General features: G+C 33.3%; 1 protein-coding gene across 1 annotated transcript; it reads left to right on the top strand.

Moving 5' to 3' along the window:
- The first annotated feature begins 2397 nt into the window (after window positions 1–2397).
- LOC133194953 (uncharacterized) lies at window positions 2398–9785 on the top strand. Its single transcript, XM_061330848.1, has 7 exons — window positions 2398–2845; window positions 3025–3267; window positions 3407–3916; window positions 5987–6087; window positions 7704–8891; window positions 9081–9129; window positions 9223–9785. The coding sequence occupies exons 1-7, from the start codon at window positions 2431–2433 to the stop codon at window positions 9783–9785; spliced, it is 3069 nt and encodes a 1022-aa protein (XP_061186832.1). The 5' UTR covers window positions 2398–2430.
- The last annotated feature ends 12823 nt before the right edge of the window (window positions 9786–22608 follow it).

The raw sequence follows: 22608 nt of genomic DNA, 5'->3' as shown, positions 1-22608 counted from the left end.
TGTAAGTATTTGTCCAATAATAGTCGTCATACTGACAATGAGGCTGTTTCTGCTTTTTCATATTTCGTTTAACTTTGACACTGACTCGAAATAAGAATTAAATTAGTGTTTCGTTTTTTAATCAATTACTACTTTCCACTGACATTGCGTCTCTAAATTATCGTAGGACAGACGATGATAATTATTTTAATAGCATATAGGTAAAATATGATTAATTATAAATCAATTATCACCTTGCAGCATAGGTGTCACCTGAATAAACATCCCATTCCTCGAGACCCGCGTCTTCTGCCTGGGACCATTTAAGTGCCCAGGTAAAGGTGTTAATTATGTAACCCTGGGGTACACGTAGCCACTTCGAGGTATCGAGGGTAAATTCTAATAGAATATGCATAGTGGGACTGCATTTTGACTTCGAGGGATCAAGGGTTTCGAGAGATCAAGAGTTCGAGAAATCAAGAGTAAATTTGCTTAGTTATATAGGGGAAAAATTCGGGACCGGAGACTCACTTCAAGCGATCAAGAACTTCGGGAGATCGAAGTTCGAGCCCTCAAGAGTTACCTGACGTGTAATTTAAACAAACGTTTATTAATTGGTTTTTGATTTTGTTAAACGGTAAATCTCCAAGAATGTGATATCATGTCAAATTTATAGATACTGTATACAAAGAAATTTTTCCCCCATTTTATTTTTAAACCTTTTGCCCTAATCACAGGTGGGCGAATTTCAAAAAACACAATACATAATTTCTTAAACAAAACTGTGAATGGCGAATTTAAAACGGGGCAAAATTGTTTGTAAGTGCGAATGGGCGAAAATAACCCTGTTTGCAGTATCCTAAATTGATCATATCTTCATTCTTGGTAGACCGCAGGCAAGAATTGTAGTGCCGTAGTTACCAAAAGCCTTTTTCTCCCATTATCAACTGTGTTTCTTCAGTCCCGTACGTTTGTTCTTTTTTATGTTAAGACCGTGCTCTGAAATACCTAGGATGATTCTTTGTCGCTGCTTTACTCTATGTCCATTCTGAATGGCTGCTTTATTCCACTTGTTTAAAGATGAACCTAAGATACGCATATCATGTTTGTATAATGGGAGAAACAAGTTCCATAATCATTGCTTGATAGTAAATTTAGCTCCCTCATTATTATTATACCCCCACTTGAAAAGTGGGGATATATAGTGATGGGGTGTCGTTCTTCAATCAGTACGTCCGTCCGTTGCACTTAAGGGTAACCATCAGTTATCGCAGCTCCTCCTTTACCATTGAATGAAATCTTATGACTTTCACAGATTCTTTATTATACATTGACATTGTGCACCTCCTATTTTACGTTTCCAAGGGACATATATTTAGGGTTTCCCAAAGCAGGACATTGACAGTGCCATTCTTTCAATAATATTGGGGGTACCAATATCTTATCCGCAAATCCAGCTACTAAATAAAATGTAATGAGACTTTCACGGAATCTTTATTTTATAGTGCTATTTTGCGCCTCCTATTTTTAGTTTTGATCAGACAGATATTTTGGATTTCCCAAATCTAAATAAGGACTTTGCCATTATACACGATAAAGGGACCCACTTTGTTAATTCAACCCTTCTGAATGAAATTCAATGGAACTTTCACAGAATCTCATTTACACACTGCCGAGAAATGAGTTCATTGCTCACAGTACCCTTAGGGTTTTTTTTTTTTCAAAAGACACTAGGCCCCTTGTCACTTGGAAATTCACAAAATTAATGTACTTTAGTCTGAAAAACCGGTCACTAGTTATGTTTCTTTGTTTGTATGTTGTTTAACGTCTCTCTCGAGAATTTTTCACTCATATGTAGATGCCTCCACTTGCCGGTGGAGAGCTGCAAATTTTGTCCTATACTCGGCACTTACGGCCATTGAGCAGTGAGGGATCTTTTTCATGCCAGCAACTACTCCGACACGGGGCCTCGGTTTATACGGTCTCATCCGAAGGACCGGTCTCCACGTCCCACAGTGGGATTCGAACCCACGACGTAAGTATCAAATCCTTACTTCGCGACTATAAAGCAGACGCTCTGACCACTGCGCCACGCGGGCGACGTCACTAGTTATGGAAGTTATCTTAAAAGTTTTCAATTACATAGTCTGGTGCATGTTAACAGTCATATAATGTTGTTATTTTGGTTTTGTTGTTGTTGTTGTTTTTCTTTTCTTTTGTTTGTTTTGTTAGATACTATAAATAATTAATAGATGATCTCAGCATCCATTGCTTTAATTCTTGAAAGCAAAATCAAAGCACAGGAACAGCTATAAGATGCTTGTGAAAGAAACAATTATATTTTGTATATTACAGTTTTTTCGAACTTTCCATGTTAATTACAAATGTTTCTATTTTCTATTAGATGCTTTGAATGACGAAACAAAACCTCTTTTGTATTCCTTGTTGTTGATGAAAAAGTACACCACTTCAGCAGAAAGTGACGAAACCTGGATGAAACATCTACATCAAGTTCAAAAAATATTTTCTTCAAAACTGGGAAGTACTTCTTTGATAAAATGGCCACTTAATGAATATTTGACTGTAAGCAGAGAAGACATTGTTACTTTTATATCAAAAAGAGAACGAGATCGCTTAGTACAATCAGTGCGTTCTCAGAAATTCATTAGTTACTTTTTGAAAAACGCTGACATTGACTCTGTGCAAGAATATTGTAGGACAAAAGGGTACACATCAAAACAAGGGGAAACAATTCTTCGAGTAAGTTCAAAAGACAATGATGTGTTGATGGAACGCCTTGGTTTAGAAATACTGATTCATCCAACCATAGAAGACTCCTCTATACACAAGGAAGTAGCATTGAAACGTATGTAAAACAAAATATAAACAGGTATTTAAGGAAGATACAAGGTAGTTAATCAGATATAAGATACAATGGCAAGATTTAGCTTTTTAACATCAAAAGGATAAATAATGGCATACATATCGTTTAATGTACCTTGCATTTAAAAAAAAAAGTACCGGTTTCGCTTCTTTGAATTCCAGTAAAAATTCCTTTAGAAGTCCTTTCTCTGGGTAGAAATGGATACCCAGCATTCCTTAAACTTCTTCAAATGGAAAAAAGCGAGATATGTCATGCACAAGGATTGATTTTAGGATGCAAAGGTGTCGGCAAGACAACATTGCTCAAAAGATTAACAACAGAGCATAGCATTGAGGACATTGTAGCGTCCACAGAATCAACACAAAGCGTGGAAATTCATAAAACTGATGCAACAACACTTCAAGGTTGAAAATCCAAGAACTTTCATAAAAATTATATTCTTGAAATACATTTTAGTTAAAGCATGACTGATTGATAATTTTTAATGTAAATTGTATAATATATGTATTGCTAATAATATTTCATATTTTTCTTTTAATTCAGATTTAAATTTGAAAACCAAAGAAACAGTCACAGTAGATGTTTCCAGTCTAAAGGTGAAGTGTGTAGCCAAAGATAATATTAAGAGACCAATGAAACGAAAAGTGCAACCTAGCAGTCTAGATTTTGAAAGTAAAATGCAGAGGAAACAGGGAAATCTTGACAGTCACAGTAACCGCCAAACGTCGACAAATAAAAACCCCATTAATACGAATACAGATGTACCTGCATTTAGGGGTAAACAATCAAAGAATATTAAAAGTCAAAAGTCTGAAAAAAATAAAATTCCCAATTTCCTTCATCTAGTTCCGGAAATAACGCGCAAGAAGGCAGATATGTTTCAAACAATTGACTTTTACGATTTTGCCGGGCAGTACGAGTACTACGCTACTCACCATATATATCTCCGACGTAGTGCCTTTTACATCCTGGTGATGGACATGAGTAGAGAGTTGCAGGATGTGGTGGAAGACCAAAGAGGAGATATGATGTTTAGGGGCTGGACAAATGAAAGTAATTTTACTTTTGCATTTCCCCCCTTTGTAAAAGTAAGTTGGCTAACGTTATACATTTGTGGACAATTCTTTGAAGCCGATAGACGAATAAGCCCATAAATGTCTATTTTTGATGTGATATTCAGGGGCTGAACAAATGAAAGTAATTTCATTTTTGCTTTTTCACCCTTTGTAAAAGTAAGCTGGCTATTCGTGTTAAACAGAGTTTTGTGGACAATTCTTTGAAGACGATAGACGAAAGAAACTCATAAATCTCTTTATTTTTCAGTATCTATGGCCTGAGAGCCAAAGGTTCATGTAAGCTTTCTTTTAAAGAAGTTGACCGACATTCATACGTCTACTGTGCATTTTAACTTCTCCTTCAGAGTTTTTCTGCCAATTGTAAACGAAAATTCGACAAAGCATCCTTTGATTTAAGTTTAAACCGCAAAGGAAAACAGAGGGGAAAATTTTAAAACTTATGAAGAACAACAGGGTCAATTTAAACGTGTTAAACTCGATTAAGAATACAAAAGTAAAATCAAACAATGTAAATATTCTCCATAACTTATTTATCTATAACTTCATACTTTCAATTAACAAACTAACAGATATATAAAGCATAATTTTTAAGAGGAAGGGGCTATTTAGAAATTATTTCTCAGTTCACATTCTGAAAAAATATTTCTTTCACTTTTTCTTTGATTTTCAAAATTGTAATCTATAAAGACACTAGATGAAACCCCGCGCGCGCAAGCGCGGGAAAATTAATTTATACCACTACCGACAGAAAATATATTGTAGTTTCTACTGACAGCCTACAGGCTTATAGCAGGAAGAAATGCTTTGTTCAAAATCCAGCATGAAGTATATGTACTTCTCCACCCCACCCCACCCCACCCCTTTGTAAAAACTCAAAAAAAATTTCAGTAATTGATGTTTATTGTGAAACCAATTATACTATGTTATGGATATTGTACTTCAGATGCTCCTATTTCATTTCCGTTAAGGATAAAAGCAGGGAATATGCACATTTTACTTATAATTTTTTTTTTGGGGAGGGGGGGGGGGGAGGGGCAAAAATTCACAGGTACTTTGGTCTTGGTTTATAAATATGTATGTCCCTTATTGATATGTAAAAAATGTACTTTACTTTTTTACATATCAATAAGGTACATACATATTTATAAGCTAAGGCCCAAGTACCTGTGCAAAAATAAGCTTTTAACGCCCTATGAATAGGCCGAGTATTTGATATAAAAGACTGTATTCAGAAAAAAATGAAATGTATTGATTAAAGCACAACATTTTACAGTTTAATTGTGTTTGAACGACACCTTATTCATTAATTTTCTCTTTTCATATAAGCAAGCTTATTACGAAGTACAAATTGTACTTTGGGTTCGTTGCCACGATGCTCTAAGTGAGGAATATATACAAATTTTACCGATAAATTTATTAGGAAACCCTACTACATACATGTAATGGTCTTTCGATATACAAATATATTCACAACTTATAGTGTTATAAATGATTTACCATTATTTCAATGAAAATTCACGCAAAAGCTTTTTTATGTTCATGCAGCTATAATCGCCTCTTTTTTTATTTAACATCGTGCTCGGTGCTGTATGTCAATATTAAGATCGGTGAATGACGAAAATAACTTGCTCATTTCCCTTTTTAATCGGTTATACAACTTATTTCTTTTAATATCATTTAAATCAAGTTCTGATTGAATAATTCAGTGATGAATTGATTTATGAAATAAATAAACGATTGCTTGTTGTCAGTTTCATTAAAAATTGCCAGTAACTTAGATCCGCCAACCGGAAATGCCACCTTACTCACGTTTTTGCTGTTTCATGGCTGTTTATAGAAAATGAAAGTAGACTTTTAATTAATGTACGATACTTACTATGCGAGTGAAATCTAAATATAGTTTACGGACATCTTCTTGTATATAGCGTATTCTTAAAGGAGTAAGTAAGAATTCTGGTGCACCCGTTTCGGAGTTTATTTGCAAAAAAATTATTAATTTATAAACTTAGTATAGATGTCTGATTTGATGAATTAAATTATGTTGTAGAGTACATAAGATTTTGGTTGCAGTACATAAATGCCTTCTCCGGGGATGAAACGCCAACAATCATTCTGGTAGCGACCCATACAGAAGGAAAATCAGAGGAGGTGAGTTAGTGTATGAAAAAAATGTATATTCCTTATTCTGCATACGTTGAAGGTTTTTTTTTTAAAAAAAAAACATATTGAGAGTCAGATAACTGCAACATAAACTAGTTTTAATCGTAACAGAGACCGTTACAGGTGTTCCTCAAACGCTCCCCCTACTTACTTTGGGGCCCCATTACCTATATGCTTCAACAAATTAAGCAAAACCTAGACTTTAACAACTTATTATCAAAAGTATTTTAAAGAATTAAAAAAGCAGATATAGCACATTGAGCATAAGCAAAACAGTACACATGCAAGCACATGATTTCGAAAATTACCATGTACATTTACAAAATCTGATAGAATGCCATAATAAAAAGCTCCATTTTAAATTCCAAAGAATGTCACTGAAAACATAGATTGTTTGAGCAACATGAATATCAAAATCAGATATCAGCACGTACGTGTGCACGCATGTCCTACTCATTTCTGATGATTGAATAATGTAGGAACTTGTATTATTTATATATACTCTAAATTTCGTCTTCTTTCGTTAACAATTAAGAACGATATATATTCTAACAACCTTAGCTAATCAAATTTCAGCAAACGTGCTTGAGTGTATTTTCTAGATTTCTCACATAAACCTGGTATATTCTTATAGTACCTTATAAAATATGTCAATGTCTTATATTTCAAAGATTATATTGAATTGTAAGAGAGAAACAGCCTATAAAGTATTAGCTAATCAGATTTCAGCACAAGCGCATGCACGTCCTTGCATTCAATTTTGATAGTAGCATAATGTAGGAATTCATTATACCTATCTTTATTCTAAATTTCATTCTGTTTTGTTGAAAACGAAAGAAATTATAGCCACTTATAGTTTCAGCCAATCAAATTGCAGAACCGTGCATGCGCGAGTTTTCAAGAATTTCAGTATAATTATAACATATTGTAGAACCTTATAATATATACCTATATCTAAAATTTCAAAGGATTTTGTCACAAATCAATGAAGATATTGAGATTTTTGTTTGAGCCAATCAGAGCGAAGCGCATGGGCGTGAGTTCATGCGAATTTGACCATGTTATCTTCTCTAATATATCTTTATGGTTTGAGTTTCAAAGCATTTCATCAAAAATGTGAAAAGCTATGGCTATATTAAATATATCAGTCATTTTACTTATTGCACGCACACTCACGTGCATGCATGTGCGCGCAAATTGACCTTTGTTCAGCACATCTACACAATATGCCTGTCAACTCTAGGATGGTTTCATCTCAATCGGATGAATAGTTTCTGAGAACAGTTGCGAACAAAAAAGTACCGGAGAAGAAATTTTGAAAAAAGAAAGAAAAACAATATGTTCCCAAACTTCGTTTGGGGAACATAATAATGTGAGTCCATGAGTGAAAATTAACACTAAATATGCGTCAAAATTATATCTTGGATATTTTCCTGTGTACCATATTGTCAGCACTAGAAACACTTTCATGATGATAGCACAGACAAATATCCAAAAAGAGATGGTTTCTTTACTGTTTTTGCGAAATGAACAAATGTAATTATCTAAATTGTTTCCATTATCTTCCTGGGACTGATTAATCTGCCTTATTTATTTCATTTTAGGATATTGAGGAATACTTTATGAACCTGAGAAGCAAAATGGAAAATCTTCTGGAAAATGTACATCATGAGAGAGAGTTTTCCGTCTCATTTGACGACAATAGCAATTTGTATGAAATAAAGGATTGCATAAAGAAAATAGCTAAAGAACACCTAAATTGGAAACGTTTAGTTCCCAACATATGGAGTCTTTTCGAAAGAACATTTATTGAAAAAAGAAAGGAGCAAAAAATAATAAATATTGAAGATGTCGAAAAAATGCAGGATAGTTTTCCTACCAATACTAGACTGGATAGAAAAAACATCATCTTTATGTTGTCATTCTTCCACGAAATTGGTTTAATATTGTATTTTGACACAGACATTCTGCGAGACTCCGTTTTTCTTGATGTAAACTTTCTCATAGATGCTTTCAAATGCATCATAACCGTGAGAAGCAGCTTTAATAAAGCTATTACGAGAAATTTCTTTTCACAATGGAAATTGTTTCAAGAAAATGGCGAGCTTTCACATCGTCTTTTGGACGAAATTTGGAAGCAAAAACAAAGCGTCACATTTTTAGAACACAAGCATGAACTACTTTCATATATGAAAGAATTGTGTTTTATTACAGAGGTAACAAAAGTGAATGAAGAATCAAATGGCGAAACGTCAATTTTAGCGGTACCATGCATGAATTCTGTTCCGTATTCACCTGAAATTTTGAACAACTATGAAAAATCGTCCATTCTTTGTTTTCAACTCCCTGTTCCTGCTCTTCACGTTTTTCAAAGACTTACGACACACTGTGCTAATAAGCTGTGGCCAATAACAATAGAAAACAAGAAGGGGTGTATATACCAGAATGTAGCCATCTTTGAGCATCGTCATCGATTTATAGCTATTGGATGTAGTAATAATACAATACAGATTCAAATCTTTAGGAGGAGTTCAGTTACTGCCGAAATAAAGGTCAACATTGAAGTCAAAGAGGCCATCACATCAAGTCTCAAAGACATTGCAAAAGTTGTGCATCCCAGTTTAACGATCACTTCTGGATTTAAATGTAAGACAAGCACTTTTTGTGACGAAACCAATCTATGCTTTATACGTGATGAAGAAATAGAATTTTACAGTGGTCACTGCAGAACTTGCTCCTTGAAGGAAAAAGAAATAATCGATGGTGTGAAATTGCTTTCGGATTGGGAAAAGGTATAATAAAAAGAGAAAGAAAAGAAACACAAGCCATACTACTTAACACTATTCATGAAAAATATCCTTTTTGATATCAAATTTGCTAAATGTTCCTCTCTCCAAAATTACATTCCAGTCACACATTTACAGACAAATGATTTCAGTAGTGTGACAGTGCAATACTTTTGCTTTCATTTCTCATTTTAGATGGATGACACAGACGATGAGGACATGGAGCACGTCTTGGAGGAAGATGGTATGTAAACATCAAAACAATATGCGTGAGTGAAATTATTTTTAAAATTCTGTAAGAGTATAGAGAAATTATCTGGCCAATATTATGTTTCAGATACAAATTTCGTATTTGACTTCATTTCGCCCAAGCTCAGAGATACAGATTTCATATGTACAGACCTACTAGGAGAAAGCCATTTTGCAGACATCTTCCGGAAGAATCTCCCTTTACCAGAACAGGTCTTCCAAATTCTTCTCAAATGGAGAAGAAGCAGTCCTCGTCTAAACCACATCGATGTCTTAAAAGAATATCTCAAAAATCATGATAACGCCCACTTTGCAGAAGAAATTGAAAGCGTAACAAAAGAAAAATATGAGTACCGAAGTGTGTATAGACCTCTGGAACCTATTTCCATGTCTGAGTGCAAACACATCGGTAAGCAAGTTACTAGAGATCAGAATAGATTATTACGCTTTCTAGGATTAAAGGAATCAATCAGGGAAACCATAGAACAAACCACTGCGAATTATTGTGAAATGCTTATATCTTCATTGGAAAAGCTTGTGGATGAGGGTTTTCTGAACAGAGGAAAGCTATGCTGCGCATTAAATTATATTGGAAGACTGGATATTATAGAAAAACTAAAAGCAAGCTGGGAAAAAAGTTTTAAAATCTAAAAACAGTGTACAAGGACTGGGTATCGGCGTTAATATATAAGGTGCACATTGTAAATGACCAGACAGTCTTTCCCAAGCTACTTTTTAAGTAAGAAAAGCGGGCATATGTGTTAATGTATATACTTATTTAGTGTTATTTTTTTTTTTTTGTCTTCTATTCCTTCGTTAAAATTAAGACTTTCACCATGCTTGAAGGGTTGTACAAAATAATTATGTCAAATTTTAACATTTTGTATCAAGAGAACTTTCACATCATAAGCTTGCTTTGATTTTTATGGTAGTTATGAAATGTGGTAAATATTTATCCTTAGGTTGTTAATGTATTTGCTCCTTATCATCAAACAACCAACTGCAATATTCGAAAAATCAATAGATAAGCAACAAATTCAAGCGTTCAATGTGTCCAGTTGACATTGTCACATTAAAAAATACTTTATAATATGTGTATATGTTGTTGTTGTTGTTGTTTTTAAATATTTTTGGAATTTATATTTATTTTGTTAGTTGACTTCTACAGTATATTTAGCTTGTAATAATTTTCTTCGCAGAAAGGAAATGATTGAAGTAACTAACTAGTTAGAAGTTATGCTACAGTACAGCTGTACTAAACAAGAAAAGAGTTATGACTGACTTAATTTATAATCAGTTGACCCTGAAACATGAACAGAAAGGTATTTACATAGAATTATATCTCTTTCTTACAAAGATGTCTGACTTATAAAGAAAAATGATTAGCTTGTCTGGTGTGATTTCGAGCAAGTTTCGGGTAAAAGCAAACATAACAAGATGTGTTTGTGAAACACTGATGTCCCCGTATGACAGCTTATGGTGAAGGTTAAAGTTTCTTAAATGCAAGTCAAACTCCAAGTCAAGAAATCAAAAATGATACTACCCAAAGAAAGGTCTTGTCTCTAGGAATATACCTGTGAAATATGAAAGCCCTAGTACAAACCGTTGAAAAATTATGGCAAAAGTTAAAGTTTTCTTAAAGTAAGTAAAATGGCAAGGTCAAGGTCAAATGATACCCAAGGGAAGTTCTTGTCACAAGTGGTGCACATGATCGTGAAATGTGAAAGCCCTAGAACTAAACGTTCAAATGTTATGACCAATGTTAAAAATTTTAAAAGTAGGTCAAACTCCAAGGTCAATGCCAAAATTGTTGGTATCCAAAGGAAGGTCTTGTCACAAGGAATACACATGTGAAGTATGAAAGCCCTAACACCAACTGTTCAAAAGTTATGCCCAAGACTAAAGTTTTTCAAAAGTAGGTCAAACTTTCAGGTTAAGGTCAAAGGGTCACAGTTGTTGTTATTTAAAGGAAGGTCTTGTCACAAGGAATGCATATGTGAAGCATGACAGCCCTAATACCAAATGTTCAAAAGTTATGGCCAAGGTTTAAGTTTTTCAAATGTAGGTTAAACTCCAAGGTCAAGGTCAAAAGGTCAAAGTTGTTGGTATCTACAGAAAGGTCCTATCATTAGAAATACATATGTGAAGTATGAAAACCGTAGCACTAACTGTTCAAAAGTTATGGCCAAGGTTAATTTTTTTCCAAAATTAAAGTAGGTCAAACTCCAAGCTCAAAAGGTCAAAGTTGTTGATATGCAAAGAAAGGTCTTGTCACAAGGAGTAAAAATGAGAAGTATGAAAGCCCTAGCTCAAACTGTTCAAATGTTATAGCCAAGGTTAAACTTTTTTCAACAGTAGGTCAAACTCCAAGGTCAAGGTCAAAGGGTCAAAGATGTCGGTATACAAAGGAAGGCCTTATCACAACAAATACACTTGTGAAGTTTGAAAGCCCAAGCTCCAAGTGTTCAAAAGTTATGGCCAAGATTAAAGTCTCATAAAATTTTGCAAAAGTGGGTCAAACTGCAAGGTCAAGGTCAAAAGGTCAAATATGATGGTACCCAAAGAAGGTCTTGTCACAAGGAATACACATGTGAAATATGAAAGCCATAGCTCCAACCAATCAAAAGTTATGGGCAAGGTTAAAGTTTTTGCGGACAAACAGACAGACAGTTAGACAGACAGACAGACGGACGGACAGGGCAAAAACTATATGCCCCCGAATCTTCGATTACGGGGGCATTAAAATCTCTTTTTGTTCCAAATGACTCATCTAGCCATATTTCAAGATATATTTTAGCATATCAAGACACAATATTAGGAAATATTTCCCTTTCCAATTTCACAGGAACCTGATATATAAATGGAATGCTAAAGTATCATGTGACGGATCTATGAAATTCACTTTCAAGTGCTCCAGATTCCTGCCAAATACCAATCAAATAGGCCCTCGTTCTTTATCACCCATGGGTCAGGTGTACTGCAGTTAGGGTGGGGCTCTATTATGATCATCTATGGAAAATTTAACACTGCTTTAAGAGAAGTCATTCTTTTTTTCCATTTGCTTATAATATAATTAATTACTGTAAATAATGAATAATTGATAGGTAAATCAAATTAAAAAAATATATAAATTGATGAATTTTTAATATATAGTGCAAAAATTACATTTATAGTTTTTCATTGTCGATGGACTTGTAAATAATAAATTTAAAAAAAAAAAAATGAGACAAAACCACTTTAGACATATTTGTACATGAAATATATGGAGATAACGAACAGTATTCAAGCTCAAAAGTCCATTAAACAATACAAAATAGGAGCAGAGCAAACAGGGACCTCCAAGACATCAGAGATGGGATCAGGTGCCATGGAGGAGTGAGCATCCCCTGCAGACCGGTGAAACCTGCCGTGTGCTCCTTGTCATGATCGGGAAATAACGGAAAAATCCGTCGACAATTCAGTGTGTAAATAATGGCCTAAAGATTAGTATGAAAAATGTCAGTCAGCATTTGACTCAATGATAAATTGTTTTTGCTGACAAGGTCATTGTATCGACCATAGAACTAACGAAATGATAACTTTAAACGAGACTGGTGATATTCTTGTTTCATCAATTTGTTTGTCAATAATTGACCTCGTTTTAGAAATTGTATATACGTAGGACATGCTCTTGCGTATCGTATCGGCTATTGGTACTTTGCGGAACGAAACGGAACGGAACGTAACCAGTTGTGGGGTACCTTGTGGGGGGGATAAAAATGAATGTAAAACTAAAAAAAATTAAGTAATGTTATTTAATTAACATAAATTACTCCACAGTGTCAAGTAGCGAGCTGTAAAATAAAATGCCTGTAAGCAAGTTTAAGCACTATTTTTTTCTGACATCTGTAGTTACTATGTAAACAGTATTGAATGATTGATATTCATCTATTAACGATGCATTCCTATCCAAATTTACAGTCAAGAACTTCGGTACATCGTTTATTTTGTTTACTGACAAGTTTGTATAGTAAAGAGAGTTGTCGAATTTTGCCAGCATGACATGATTCTCTGGTTCCGTTCCGTTCCGCTAAATACCAGTATCCGTGTGGATATTGGTATTTAGCGGAACGGAACGAAACACCGCGAAATTGAATACTTGTAATGTTACGCACGCAAGCACTCTGTTATTTTTTCAATTAAATTATAAAAAAAAAAATTAAACCCTGTATATTAAATTTTGAAAAGCAATATGAAAAAGACGAGGACAGTTAGAATCATTATGCCTGATTTTTAATTAGATTTTTGACTCTTCAGAAAGACTTTAAAATCGCACGTGTACGCACATCATTATCACTTTATAATTTGCTATTATATATTTATATATTGCGGTCCTTGATGCTGATAATAAAACTCAAATACCATTTCTCAATCAATTAAAACATTTATAGACTAGTTTCAATAGTATTGTGTAACGTTATATGTGTAATGTGTTATGGGCCGACAGAAATGTTAGCTAATTCAACATTTATTGAAACATTTATAAGGTTCAGATTTACACTCTTTATAATGAACATTATATATCTCGTTCCGTTTCGTTCTGCAAAATACCAATATCCGTGTGGATATTAGTATTTAGCGGAACGAAACGAAACACAGCGAAGTTGAAATCTAACGATGTATATGCAAGTACTCTAGCTGTTGATAGACAATCAATCTAATTCTTTTTAATTATTAAAAAAATTATTCAATTTAGATAATCAATACTAAAGAGACAAGAAAATTTTTTTCCCGGATTTTTTTCCCAGATTGTCGCAAAGGAAAGTTGCTACTATCTCTTTTAGAGTGTGTACATGCAGGAAGGGTGAAAATATATTGATCTTGATGTCTTGAGGGAATCTGATAGGGTATTATTAAGAATTGTGGGGTTTTTTTTATTATGTACGACCAGGTCATGAAATTATGGCTGATAGAGGATTTAAAGGTGCTTGGACACAGATTTGAAGTCAATATTTTCTCAGATTTTCTGTATAATTTTATGACTTATGTGTTGCTATAGCATTTCATACTAAAATATAATAAAAATCTTATTTCATCTCGAAGTTATTGAAACTTCAAATTTCTGGACGCATTTGATTGACACATCCTTGCACTTTCACAATTTTTAATTTTATTCTTAATACTTAAGAAAAGTGGCAGTTTTGTTGTGTATTATAAATGAAAAGTATTAAAACTATAATCCAGAAAATTCAGAGTAGAAATGTTCGGAAGCAAAACCCACTCACAGTATTGTCAGTCCGTGCTCAGTGGTGTGTGCAGACTTTAACAATTGGACACACTCGGTGAATCGTAAACATTAACAATAACAGAGCTCGTGTCCTGTTTACAGAAACAGCTTACGTTTCACGGGTGTATTCAATTTGTTAAACTCTGTACACAACACTGAGCACGGGCTGGCGATATTAGTGAGGGGGTTTGCTTTCGCACATTTCTACTCTGAATTTTCTGGATTATAGATGTAATGTTTTTCATCAATACAACACAAAATCGCTTCTTTTCTTAAATATTAAGGATAAAGATAAAATTTGTGAAAGTGCAAGGATGTGTTAATCAAACGCGTCCAGGAATTCGTAGTTCCAATAATTTCCAGATAAAATAAGTTTTTAATTATATTTTCGTGTGAAATGCTATTGCAATATATAAGTCGTGGTATTATACAGAAATTTTGAGAAAATATTAACTTCAAATCTGTGTCTACGCACCTTTAAGATTAGAGATTTGTTGTTAGAAAGGCATTCAAAGCTTGTAATTCTACCTTTTGATTTGAACATATTTTATTGTAATAATACATACAAAAGGATTGGATACAAGTTCTTTCAACTTAATAAATCCTCTCCTTATTATACAAACAATGAATACAATATATGATTGTCATAATAAGTAAATTGAGATAATTTACGAAAATTTATGTTGTACATGTAATATATATGAAAATTATAAAGACACATACTCTGAGTAATCTACCAGAGCTCTAATGTTACATATACACTGATTACAATGTTTATTGAACAAGAAGCTTTCATATTTGATAAAACATTTAAAATTTTCATTCTGCATATACATATTGAAATCAAAGACACTGTTTTGAATTAGAATCTATTTGATTCTCGAATAAATTTCTGTACACTACAAAAAAATTTAATATTTACATCGGTAGACAAAGATTCGTTTCCGCACAATAAAAAATGAGTATCTATTATATTTTGCTGGTTAAGTTGAAGAATAGTGTTTATTAAGTCATTTCTTGGACGTTCATATTTCTTGCATACAAAGAAAAAATGATAAATGTCTTCAGTTTGGCCGCAAGTACATTTGGGGGAAGAAATTATATTTCTCCGATACAAGTCGCTATTTAAGATACAGTTTAAGATACCTTTTACCAAGAAATTATATTCAAGTGTCTTTGAATAACAATCATTTCAATCAAAAACATTTCTATACTTACAGTGTTTACATTTGGGATACATTTGCATATTATTAACGATGTCACTTTTAATTATTTGAATGCAGGAGCTTTTTCTCAGATTACCATGTAATATTAATTCATCTAAAAATAATGTAATAAGATTTACCGATAAAGAATAGCAGACTGAAACTCATAAAATACTCGTACATTAATAAATATGATTCAAGGGTAACTTGGTTCCGTTCCGTTTCGCTAAATACTAATATCCACATGAATATTGGTATTTAGCGGAACGGAACGGAACCAAAGAATGGTCAATGTTTGCAAAGCGAGATAACTCTCTTTACTTTGGACGTGTTTAGAAACAAAACGATATTTCTTTAGCACTGTACCCAAGCTTTTGGATAAAGTCATTTTACATCAATAATTAATACATATCAATCACTCAATACAGTTTACATAGCAACGACAGATGTCACACCAAATGACAATCTAATTAAAATTAGATGTTCCGAATCCGCTACAGCTTCTCAAGCGGTAGCGGATTCGGAACATCTAATTTTAATTAGATTGACCAAATGAAAAACCCACAAGACAAAATAATGTATCAGCTGAACAGTTTACTGTCCTAAAGGTTGTTGTAACCCTAAGTACTCCATTCATCCAATATATTATGCATATAATAACATTTACATAATACCAAAATATGGTATATAAAAATGTTGAGCAATTGAGGAAGAGATATTTGCGTTTTTATTTTTAACATCATCTAAATCCATATTTATCACACTTTTTTCACAATCAAACAATATCAAACCACACATTGAAAAAATTGTGTCTGTTGTCGTACTTTTTTTATTTTATCTTTCTCTTCAATAGGAAACCTATGGTTTCGTTTAGTTCCGCAAAATACCAACACCCGTGTGGGTATTGGTAATTTGCGGAACGGAATGGAACAATATATGGCTATCGTGTATATTCTTTTCTGTCTTTTTTACATAAAAAATATTACTTTAAAACGGAATTTTTTTAAAAATATTAATTAACATTTATTACAAAATATATTCTCTTTATATATGCATGTTACTGAAGAAATACATTTTCCTGCAGAGTATGATTTCAAAATAAAATCCTTATGTGGGGGAATTTCAGACCAACAAACTCGACTCAGTTATTTTCCTGGCTCATTATTCGACGTTGTAGCATCCTACAAATATAACAAAGGTGTACTTTAAGTAACAATCTCTATCCAGAGTTATCGTTCCCGCTACGCTCCACTTATACAGAGGTGTTGTAGCGAAGCGTAATACGCACTCTGGCAGGCGCGTAGAGTGTAAAGTAAAGTGTACGCAGAGAACGGAAGGGGGGGTCCAACTTTCAGAAATCAAAATTTTATTAATACATTACCAAATTGCCATGATTTAACTATATTAGAACAAAAAGGGGGGACCACCCTTTCAATAAACATTTTCAATAGTAATAGGTTAGGTATGGAAATAAGTGGGGACAGGCCACCCCCTGCCCCCCTATACTACGTGCCTGCTGGTGAGGGCCCAGAAGCTCCGAGTTTTACCAAATATTTCATTCATTTTCTTGCAAAATATAAATATTGTCATTTAGCTTTTGTTTAGAAAATAAAAGACATTATATTAATATTTATTGTTTTAACGCAAAGTTAAAACTTCCTTGGAATCTTATTGTACATATGTAGTTAGGCTAAATATTTAACCGATATATTGGTATCATATACTCTTTTTTAACGTTCAGAAACACGTATACTAAAAGTTAATTATTAACAAAAAATACAGTGATATAAATCATATACTAGTAGATCATAGCATTCAACGATGTGTTAGAAATTTAATTTCTAAAAGATCTTTAAAAAAAGATATCAGTGTATTAAAGAACAATTAAAAACTAATGGATGATTTATTTGGATTTGGCAATGATTCAATAAAGGATTTCAAATTTTATTACATAACTGTCATAAAATTCAAATCGAAACAGTATGACACAAACACGGATATTTGTTGGATGGTACAGAACGGAGATTTTTTCTTCGAATACTCCTCCTCTCTCCTTTTTTAGGTCACCTGAGTCACTCAGGTGACCTATTGCTATCCGTTTTTGTCCGGCGGCGTGCGTCGTGCGATGTGCGTTAACATTTGAACATTTTTAGCTTCTTCTCTGAAACCGCTCAACCAATTTCAACCAAATTTGGCATATAGCATCTATGGGTGAAGGGGAACAAAAATTGTGAATTTCATGGTCCCTGCCCCCCTGGGGCCTGAGGGTGGGGCTAAAACCACCAAAATTAATGCAATCTTTAAAAATCTTCTTCTTTACTCCTGGACATCAAGCAGTCAAACTGTTGACATCATTGTAATAAGCATTGAGTCCTCTACCAAAATTGTGAAATTCATGGCCCCAGGGTCAGGGGTTCTGGTGCTAGGGCGGGGCTATATAGATCATATAGTGAAAGTGCATTAATTCTTTGAAAATCTTCTTCTCTGCTCCTGGGTATTAAATAAACTAACTAAGTATATAGTTATGATGAGTAAGAGTGCCTCTTCCAAAATTGTGAAATTCATGGCCCCAGGGGCAGGGGTTCTGGTGTTAGGGCGGGGCTCTATAGATTATATAGTGAAAAAGCATTAATTCTTTGAAAATCTTCTTCTCTGCTCCTTGGTATTAGATAAACTAAGTACATTGTTATGATGAGCAAGAGTGCCTCTTCCAAAATTGTGAATTTCATGGCCCCAGGGGCAGGGTTCTGGTGTTAGGGTGGGGCTGTATTGATTATATAGTGAAAATGCATTAATTCTTTGAAAATCTTCTTCTCTACTCCTGGGTATTATTGAAACACATTAAATACATAGTTATGATAATCAAGGATGCCTCTTCCAAAATTGTGAAATTCGTGGCCCCTGGATCAGGGGTTCTGGTGTTAGGGCGGGGCTCTATTGATAATAAAGTGAAAATGTTTTAATTCTTTAAAAATCTTTTTCTCTGCACCTGGGTATTATTTAAACAAACTAAAGACATTGTTATGATAAGCAAGGATGCCTCTTCCAAAATTGTGAAATTCATGGCCCTGGGGACAGGAGTTCTGGTGCTAGGGCGGGGCTATATAGATCCTATAGTGAAGGTGAATTATCTTCTTCTCTGCCCCTGGGTATTGTTTAAACAGACTTAGTACATTGTTATGGTACGCAAGGATGCCTCTTCCAAAATTGTGAATTTTATGACCCCAGGTTTAAGGGTTCTGGTGGGGGGGGGGGGGCTTCTATTGATTATAAAGTGAAAAAGCAAAATTTCTTTGAAAATATTCTTTTCTGCTTCTGGTTAAAAAAGCAAAGAAGCTAAGTGTATAGTTATGATGAGCAGGAGTGCTTCTTTCAGAGTAGTGAATTTCATGACCCCTGGGTCAGATGTGCTGGTGTGAGGGTGGGGCTCTTGATAATATAGCGAAAATGCATTAATTCTATTAAATAATCCTGTTTGCTCCTTAGTGTTAAGCAGATAAACAAAGTGATTAGTTATGATGAGCAAACTTGTGGTCCCAGGGTGAGAAGCTCTGGTGTTTGGGGGGGGGGGGGGGGCTCTACTGATAATGTAGTGAATCTGTAGTAAAAATGCGTTATTTCTTTAAAAATCTTCTCTGCACCTGGGCATATCTGAGGCAAATAGAGTAAAAAATTTTATAAGGAAGGGAATTTTTACCAGATTTTTGAACATCTGGACCATTTGGTCAAGTGTTCTGGTCCTGGCCAGGGCTCTATTAGTTTGTATTCTACTGAGAGGAGTTATTCCTCTTTGCCATATATTTTTGATAATTTATCACTGTAAATAATGTACTTGAAAGGTAAATAGAATAAGAGAATTATGCAAAAATTTTTATTGTATGATACAAAAAGTACTTTCATTGTTTTAATGATCAGATAGACTTGTAAGTAGTAGATAAATAAAAATGAGACAAAAATAACTTGTCTTATTAAATGTTCATCAAAGACCAAGAGAGGCCAATGTAAGAGATTTCAACAAGGGATTACAATAGTACAGAAGCATTGATAATTTGTTAATATACTGTATGGTGATTAGTGATAAAAGGGGAACAGATTAAAACCTAATTTTGAACTGTTAATGAATATTAATACCAATTATTTTGTTGATCATGATCACCCTATTTTTTTTTTCTTTTGGGCAACAAAGCTTCAGTTTTCAGTTCATTTTATACTCTATGCATAATGCAAATTATTGTATCATACTCAGGTGACCGTTAAGGCCCTTCGGCCTCTTGTTGTTGTTGTTTTTTTTTTTTTTTTTTTTTTTTTTTTTTTTTTTTTTGGTATTTTTTTTTTTTGAAAATGATGTGTACGCACTTGCGTATTTGCGTATAGGCAGCTACGCCCCTGTCTGGTGAGTGATTGTATAAATAATTGTATGCAAAATTATTGCTATCACAAACATTATATAACGCAACCATGCCAAGAAAAAGTACGCATTCTAGTTTTAGAGCGAACTCAATAAAAGCGGAATTAGCGTTAATCTGTGATTTTTCCCCAGGGAGATGTGCTCGAGGCAATTAATGTCAGCAGTTTTGAGGGAAGGATCTTAAGTTTTACTGGTTTTAAATTAAAGCTAGAATACTTATTATTTAGAAGCCTTTGCACCCTTTTCCCCGGTTTTTTTTTCCGGAGGGGGGATTTTCCATGCAAATCATATGCGGTTAAAAAAGTAAAAAAAAAGAAAAAGAAAAAGAAGAAAAAGAAAATGAAACAAATTATAGTAAACTAATTAATCGTTCAATAAAAATTAGACGTTTTTCAAATTTTTCAGTGTTTCCATATCAAAATATTTTTTTCCTACTATAAATTAACATCGGGCACGATGAACTTGGTTGTTGTGGAAGTCTCGCGCCTTAGGTTTCATACCGGTAATTGAACAATGAAAATGAATCAATTGTAGTTCCGTACATATAGAATTATTATTTTTTTTACTTTCGATTTTTTTTTCCTTCCAGTTTATTTTTACAATTTTGGTACCTGTGTATAATGCATTTTACATATTTTGTAAATAAATAAAGGTTTTTGACAGGAACTATTTTTTTTTCAGGGCATAGGAGGCCACTTCGTGGGGTAGAAGTATATTTTTCTTTTACTAAGAAAACGGAAAAACTTAGGATCCACCCCCTCAAATCTGCTGCCGTTGATTGTCTCGCCAGCGTTAGGGGAATATGGGTGATTTGCATCAATTACACTTTTATTGACTCCATCGCTGTGGAAAAATGGACAGGATTTCTTGGCATGAATCATGGGTAATTCGGAATATTCAATATATGACTGTATTACGTAAATTAGTTTACCTCATAGAATATTTCATTTTTTAATGAAAAATATTACATTCATGTAATAACTTAATTTTATTTCTTCATATATTTCATTTCACTGTGTTTCGTTTAGTTCCGCTAAATACTAATATCCACACAGATACTGGTATTTAGCGGAACGGAACGGAACGTATTTGAGTTTTCTTATCAGCATCAAGACATATTATTATAATGACAAATAATCAAGCTTTATGAAAAGTAGGGATGTCAATTTTGTCAATCATTCATATTCGAATATTCAATGAAAGTATTCGAATATATTCGAATATTCGATAAAATAAATAAAATCTGGTATATTTTAAATGCATCATCCTACTCTCATGAAAGGTTTAGTGTAGGTATTCTTATATTTGAAATAAAATTGTATGAAAACTTTTGCAGGTGTACAATAACGGAATCCATTTGATACTTGTCAATGTTTGAAATAAATAAGTGATTTAAATGTAGAAAAGTATAAATGATACATGATTGTGTATTTATACTAGCTCCAACTGAGGAACCAGTCGTCTTACCAAAGGCAAGATAGTCGTATACTGTTCAGATTTCAATGCATGTAATTAATTACATTTATCAGCCTAATAAGAGATATGATTATATTCTTTGATACAATGTTTTTAAAATATAAACAAACAACTCCATAGACAATTTTCCTAGGTAATTAACTAATTTCCCGATAATGAAAATAAAATTCAGGATCATGTACAACCTGAGATAATCAAGTAATTTACACATTTATTCTGGAATGAGCCCTTTACAATATTAATTACAGACTAATTCTATCGGATATTTATTTGAACGATCAGTTAAATTTGTTTTGATAAGTATACTGTTCACATCTTTTAGACATTCTAAGAAGGTTTTCATTTCGTTGTCCTCAATTCTAGATTCGATCGTATTTAACTAATAAAAACTATGAAAGTACGTTTTGTATTATACATAAAGTATGATTGTATAATTCTTAAACACCTAACAAAATAATTTAGTAGATCTATATAAGATAAGAAAATAGTGAAAGAAATCGGGCGATCGAAATTGATCGCTAGTAAATTAAACAGGGATAATTCCAGCACTGTTCCATTCAAAATTTATTAATCACAGTACTTCTTTTTATGAAATCTGAAAAACACCGAATATTCGAATCTTAAATTCATATTCGAATATCAACTTATCGAATGAATATTCGAATGTTCGAATATTCGTTGACATCCCTAATGAAAAGTCAAAAATCTAATAAACATTCTTACTTGACCTGATTTTTCCTCTTCAAAGTTGGTTTCTAATCTTTCGTGTCTTTGTTATATACATGTATTTTCTTTTAATGCGGAATTTCCTTTGAATAACAACAGGGTGCTTGCATATGTATCATATTGACATTTCAACTTCACTGCGTTTCGTTGCGTTTCGCTAACATTAATATCCACACAAATACTGGTATTTAGCGGAACGGAACGGAACAAGAGAATTTAGTAATGCTGGCAAAGCGGGACAACTCTATTTTCTATATTGACGTGTTGGGGAAAAAATAGATAAATGATGTATCCAAGTTCTTGACGGAAAATTTGGATAGGTTTTTTTTTTTTTTTTTTTTTTTAACATATATAATAAATCAATAATAAATGCATATCAATTATTCAATACAG

Source organism: Saccostrea echinata, unplaced genomic scaffold, assembly GCF_033153115.1.
Source record: "Saccostrea echinata isolate AGI-Se365-2 ecotype Australia unplaced genomic scaffold, CSIRO_AGI_Sech_v1 ptg000029l, whole genome shotgun sequence".
Taxonomy (NCBI): Eukaryota; Metazoa; Mollusca; class Bivalvia; order Ostreida; family Ostreidae; genus Saccostrea; species Saccostrea echinata.
This window is presented reverse-complemented; position numbering and strand designations above follow the sequence as displayed.